Source organism: Pteropus vampyrus, unplaced genomic scaffold (assembly GCF_000151845.1).
Source record: "Pteropus vampyrus isolate Shadow unplaced genomic scaffold, Pvam_2.0 Scaffold308, whole genome shotgun sequence".
NCBI lineage: Eukaryota > Metazoa > Chordata > Mammalia > Chiroptera > Pteropodidae > Pteropus > Pteropus vampyrus.
This window is the reverse complement of record NW_011889089.1, coordinates 496,639-503,395: the sequence shown is the minus strand read 5'-3', so window position 1 is coordinate 503,395 and position 6,757 is coordinate 496,639. Positions and strand designations below refer to the sequence as shown.

The 6,757-nt window shown below is 54.8% G+C and overlaps 1 protein-coding gene across 1 annotated transcript in view; it reads right to left on the bottom strand.

The window, feature by feature from the left end:
* DDC (dopa decarboxylase) overlaps positions 1-6,757 on the bottom strand; it is a 46,908-nt gene that overhangs the window by 36,543 nt on the left and 3,608 nt on the right. The window contains exon 2 of the mRNA XM_011377270.2: positions 540-766. Coding sequence (XP_011375572.1) covers positions 540-740 — 201 coding nt within the window. The 5' untranslated portion in view covers positions 741-766. The remainder of the gene's footprint in view (positions 1-539; positions 767-6,757) is intronic.

Here is a 6,757-nt window from a genome sequence, read left to right as displayed (position 1 = left end):
CCGTCCACCCCTGCATGCGGCCCCAACGGGCACCACACAGAGAGCTGTGACTCACCGGCCTCAGGTGGTCAGCCTCTGGGCAGAGCCAGTCCACGGCGCCCATTCTCAAATAAAACAAAGCATTCCTTCCCGACGTGCGACTTACCCTCTGCTAAACGCAAAATGGCAGGCATACGCTTCGAGCAACGGGCTTACTCGAAACCGGCCGCCAGGGGCTCCTTCCCGCAACCACGATGGCGTCGCGTGTCCCAGGGTCTCGGGGCAGGACACGGACGTGGGGAGCTGTGCGGAGGCCCACTCACTGCCTTCAGAACCCACAGATCTGGGTCACCGTCCTGGCTCCATCACCCTCGCTCTGTGACCTCAGGCTCGTCTCTGACCTCTCTGGGCCTCCGCTGCCTCCACTGTGAACTGGAGATGCTAAGGGTTCTGCCCGAGGCGGGGCTGCGAGGATCAGGTGAAGGGACGCAGGGGAGCCGCCCGACGCCCGCAGGGGCCCCGGAAGCGCTGGTCCTCCGGGACCGCCCTCGTCCACTCACCCCTGGCATGATTAACTTCTCGACGTCCTTGATAATATCCTCGTACGTGTCTGGCTCCTGGGGGGCGCAGCTGGGCATCAGCGGGCGCAGGTAGCCAGGCTGCACGCTGGGGTAGACCTGGCGCTTCTCGATGTCTTCCAGGTAGTCAGCCACGTACTCCACCATCTCCTTGCCTCTCCTTCGGAACTCGCTGGAGTTCATGGTGACGGCTCCGTCACAGGCGAAAACTGCGCGGGGAGAGAAAAGAAATCCGTCGGCCAACATGACACCCTCTCCACCGCAGGGGGGCGAGCGCAAGCGGGCTGCCTGCCGGGGCTGCCCGGGCCGCGCCCCACACGCCGGGGGCCCCCTCTCCTCCCACATCGGCACGGCGCGGAGGCGGCGCTGGAGCGGGGGACTGCGGCGAGATGCGGCCTGTTCTCTAACCAAAGACGCCTCGTCCTTTCTTCGTCTGCCCGGGTGACACATGGTTGCCTTCGTGGTCTGTCCCAAGGGTAACGACAGCCAGTGGTCCAAGTGCCGCCTTGGCCTTTGGACAGAGACAAGGGGTTTTAACCATCTGAGCCTCTCGCCTCGTCTGAGAGGTGAAGATGATACGGTGGTCTCAGGAAGGCGTGAGGGCACAGTCACACGCGTGCGTGACGCGCTCGGCCCAGAGCGGGGGCAGCGTGACCCATCGGGGTAGACGCTGCCTCCTTTCTCTGGCTTCATCCCCACGGACAACCTGCGTTTCGGAAACAATGCTTTCGTCCCTTGTCACGTAAGTGACGCACGAGCCCCTGGTCCCATGTGGCAGCTGGGGTCTGTGCAGTCTCCGTGAGCACCGAATCAGTGTGAACTCTGAGCCACTGTGCCCGAGGACATGTGGGCTTAGGTCCCTGCAAGTCTCTGCTAGCATTTTTGTTGACCAATCAATATGTAACTTTTTAATGTGCTTCTTTTAAAACATTTTATTTAATAAGTGTTGGTTCAATAAGTTTGAACTCACAGTATAACTCATGCCTGAATGGAGCTTGTCCAGACATGTACTTTCTGCATAAGGCAAATCACAGGCTTCTTGCATGTGGGAGCCCTGGACGGCACGTTAGCACGGCATGGGCAGGTCATTCTAAACAGTGACACAACCTAGAATACCAGCAGAATGGGAAGCAAGTGGCACCAAGCTGACCACTGCAGAACCAAGGCAGGACAGTGCCTTGTTTGAGCTCGGCTGGGGAGAAGCACGTAGGGTGACTCCGTTTCCATCCGTGAGTGACCACAGAGCACCACTAGCGCTGACTTCAGGATTACCAAGGAACTTCAGTGCGTAGGTGAGTTTCCACATCGGGAATCCACGAACAGTAAGAATCGAGTCTATGTTCCAAACAGGAAACTTGAACAACACAAAGAAAAACATCCGCCTAGAATCCTGCCACTCCAAACACTGGCGCCGGTCCTTCCAGAGTGTTTCCTGTACTCGTCGGAGACGATGCAGATGCATTTCCGAATCTCTGCCTCGTTCTCAGCTTCGGAATGCAAGGCTGACTTTCTCCTGGGGACAAGTCCACGTCTGGTGTGAAGAGCGCGGGTAACGCTCTTGCTCTATTCCCGGGACTTCTTCCATTGTTTCCCATGATCTCAGCCCTGTTTTCTCTCTCTTTTTTTTATTTTTTAACAAATATTATGAAATTCAAGGAGTTCAAGAGACATGGTCCACCAGAAACTTGTTCAACACAGCAGCACAGATTTCATTCGAGACGATCGTGACGAGAAGAGAAGCCGACGGAACTCGCAAGACGACGTGGGGCGGGCGGCAGCCGGTGTGCGGGCTCAGGGAGCTGACGGAAGGAAGGTCGGGAGGGGTCCTTGCTTAGCTGTCCAGGGCGGAGGGCGCTCCAGTGGCTACCCAGGGGAGAGGCGCCCTCGGCCGCCTGGGCTCGAGGGCCTCGCCGAGGGCTCCGAGGAGCCTGGTGACGCCGACCCTTGTTGGAGGCGGGCCGGTTTGAACGTGCCTTTCTTCCGTCGTGCTCTGTCCCACACTTTGTTGGGGGCGAGCTCTGCTACGTGGACGGGGGGCGAGGCAGGCAGGGAGGGGAAGGGTTTGGCGTCTCCGAAGCTGGCTGTTACGTCCACGTTATTGTTTGGGGTACGTGTTTCATCTCGTGCATGCAGGAGGACAGCGATTAGGATATGAGATTCTGAATCACGGCCACGGTGAACGATTAAACAACAGCATGGGACAAGCCAACGCGCGTGTCTAAATTTCCACTGCGCCTTTGTATTTCATAAGCCAAGGCCGAAGATGGTCCCGCTTATTGTCCAAACCACTACGCTCAGACTCTGCAAGGCATCTTAGCATAAAGCCGCCCAGCTTGATTTGCTCAGTTTCCCATTTATAATCCCGTGGGCCTGCAGGCTTTGAAATTAACTTTTCACTCGGAATGACCGTGATTATCTTGAATTTTGCGCATAAAACTCGGTTTTTACCTCAAATTAAAGTATTTGGAGTTGACATGATTCACGTGCAACCCAAACTGTAGCAAACGGCAGGCTTTTTTGCCCACTTGGTTTTTTCACTCGGCAATTACGAGTCCACCCCCCTGTGGATAAGTACTTTTCTAAGGCATGATTTCTCAGGATTTCACAGGCTGAGGATGCTGTATGTATTCGCAACGTGCACGTCTGTCAGGTCCAGTTTTCACCCGCACCAGTGGGAGACTCGGTGGAGCGCAAGGTGACCCCGCAGGATCAAGAACCGAAGCATCTACATGGTATTTATCAGCGGCACGACCTGACGCGAACTCCACCATGCTCAGCCTCTGCTGAAAACAGAAGTCATGAGGACAGTTCCGCCTCGAAGACTTTTTCTTGGTGACAATTAGATAAGTACATGCGAACGGCCTAGAAGATGCACAAAATGAGCATTCGATAAATTAATTAGTTTTCCTGTGAAGCGCAGATGGATGACCAGACATTTTAAATTTCTGCATCTTTGTTTTGCGTTAAAAATTCGTAGAAGGGAGAACATTTATTTCATAATTTCTTTAGAACAAATTCTTACATATGTGGTTTTTTAAGTGTTTTTCAATTATATGGCTAAACTTGTCCCCAGAACTTTTTTTTTTTTTTTTTAAACTAAATACTCTCCCATAGGGAGCAAGAATTCCCATTCTGCTTCTCGCCAGCACTGGATGTGAGTTCTCGTTTTAGGCTTTGCATATCTAATGGGTGTTATGATTTCGTTTTACTCTGATGAACGAGGTTCAACACTTTCTTCCTCATTTGGAGTTTGTCTTTTATGAGTTGCTGTTTACTTCATTCTTTCCCATGATTTTTTATTTAATTGCAGAAGCTCTAACATCTACGTTCACCTTTATGTCTGGGACATATTTTGCAGGCATTTTCTTCACTTTTTGACCAATTTTCCTTGTAATTTTATTCTGACCTAAAAGAATTTCAATTTTCATGTCGTCAGATCTCACGCACTTTCCCTCTACAGTTTGGACCTTGTGAATGACTGTTAAAAGCACCTTTTTAAGTAAGTATTTGAGCAACCGCTATTTGCTTAACTAAGGGGCGGCACACACAAGGCACAGGTGAAGACTCAGAGTGAGGGGCTGTGCAGAGTTGAGAAGGATGCTCGGGTTCTTGGAGTATCGACTGCTGCTTTCTCATGGAGATGGGGAGTACAGATGGCCCAAAGAGGAGGCCTCGGGAAAAATACAGACGCACACACCAACCTGCCCTCAAGAGAAATACTCCCATCAAATTGTAAGATGAGACTTGGTTATTTATTTATTTTTTTTCAAAGCATCCCGTCACTTATTTGCTGGTTATTTCCCATGAAGACCTTCCCAGAAGGCTCTTGGAGCAAAGCTGGAGAAAATCTTGTGCTCGCTTCGGAGCTGTTTGATATTCTGTGCTCCCAAGCTGGGCAAATATTGACTGGGAGATGTAGACGATGATAAAAGCTACGATGCCTTCCCAGGGCCCCGAGACAGCTTCTGCCGACATAATCTGATGGCGGCACAGGCTGGCAGCTGCACTGCACAGCCTTCTGCATGCAGCGCCTGTGGGTGCTGCCTGGGGCTGAGTTTGTCTCACTAGACCTGTGGCCCAATAGCTTGCGACGTTGGTGACGCACAGCACAGCCCAGGTGTTTGGCTTTGAGTGTCCAGGGTGCCCTCAGACCTCCTGACCGACGGGGCGTTAGGCGTTTCCGGTAATTTATCACTCCGCTGGCCCCCTTGGCTAGTGGGGGGCTTCTAGACGCATGGGGGGGTTAGGCGTTTCCGGTAACGTATCGCTCCGCTGGTGGGGGCGCTTGTCTAAGCAGAGTCCTCAGCTCCCTCTTTGCTTTCTGAGCAACAGCCACAGACCCGGGCCACAGGAAGACCTGTGGACGTTTCCTGAGGAATGACTCGGCGAGGGAAGGGATGAACGGACAATCTCTGGTCCTCTAAACATTTCATTGTTCAAATATGCTATGTCACATCCTACTCTCTGTCTTGAGGACAAAACCGCCAGCCCATTACGGGTCTGCCGTGCAGAAGCCATAGGAGACGATGCCTCAAGAACAAGGGTTCCAGAATCCTGACCCGCCCCACCCAGGCCTCCCACGCCCAGTTCATGAGCAGCCTCTGGTCCTCTAGGCCCAAAACCGACTCGGTTTCCCCAGCCTAGGCCCTGGGCTTGCACCTTGAACTTGGACTGTCTTCTCCTAGGGCCCCAGCTGTCCCTGAAGTCCGAGTTGGAATTGTTCCCCTCCTTGGACCACTAGGATCCAGCTTCTGCCCCGGCGATTGGTCAGGGCTCAGGCAGGCCCCGGATGCGTCCCTGGAAGAGGGCATGGGATGGAGGGCCCGCAAGACCTCAGCGACCAACCGCACACCCCCGACGCACAGGGCCATCTAGGCCCACGGTGGAGTGTCTGGTGAGCCAGCCCCCTGGGGAGGCGGGGCTCAGCAGGTGTCTTGGCCCACTGCGGTGCGCAGGCCACGCCCACTTGCTTCAGCCTTGGCCTGCGGGCTGCATTCAGCCTTTCTGGCTTTCGTTTTCTAGCTTGATGAAAAAGAAAGTGTTTACATTCTTTTCACACTATTCCAGGAAAATGAACTGTGATTCATGACTCAAAACACGTCTCGTTCTGGGTGCGCGAGGCTGCCTCTCCCTCTTTTCCTGGAGCCCGGACATATCCATCAGGACATAGAGAGAACCTGGCTGCTTATTCCCCGAATCACCTGGCTTCGCACGAACACTGTCCCTCGCTCACGGGAGCGCGGATACCCAGCGGGAAGCCAGCTCCCGGCTACGATGCTTCTAGCGACAAGATATTCTAACGATAAGGACGACTGTTCACTTGCTGACATTTATGACTTGCTGACATCGAGTTATCTAGAGCTTTGTGTTACTTAACCTAGTGTGTTTGTCAGTGACCCTGAAACGTGAATAATCAAAACGAGCCCAGGAGATGCTGGCGGCCACCCCCAAAGGGCTACGGGCACCCCGCAAAGGGCTACGGGCACCTCCTTCAGGCCCTGTGTCACAGCTGTACATCTTGTAAGCTCTCTGTGATGCCCCCACCGCGAGCCCCTGCAGGGAGCAGGCCCCGGTGCAGAGCTGGTTTTGGGCAAACGTTTTTATCAATAATGGGAGAAACGGGGTGTGGGGGAGGGGCCGCATGGGGACTCTACTCTCTGCTCGACTCTTCTGCAAACCTAAGCCTGCCCCAATAAAGCGTATTGATTTTTTAAGTAAAATAACAGCATTAAGCTGAGCGGAAGCGCCCCAGTCTGTGCGTCCGGAGAAGCGGCAGCAGCAGCGCCCTCCCGGGACGCCTGGTGGCACTCACATCCCGCTCCCTCGGCCCCCAGGCCCTGCGGAGCGCGGGCTCCCTTAGGCCGAGGCGCCCCGAGTGCCTGTGCCCCCGAAGCCAGGGACCTTGCGCCGCACACGCGCACCCCACACCCACGCGACTGCGTCTGGGTGAATCGGGAGTTCTTGGTGAAACGCGGCCCCCGCGCTGGTCTGGAGAAGGGTGACGCTCACACGGACGTCCTGGTGCCAGGCGCCCCAGAAGCTCCTTGCCTGCGCCCCGTGACTGAACCTTTGCAGCGACGTTGCCAGGACCTTCGCCACCCCCTGCACGGGTGAGAAGGCCGAGCATGCAGAGACTGAGCAACCTGAGCAGGGGGCCACGGCGGGACCCCGCCCGCCGACCAGCACCCCTGGGTGCGCTG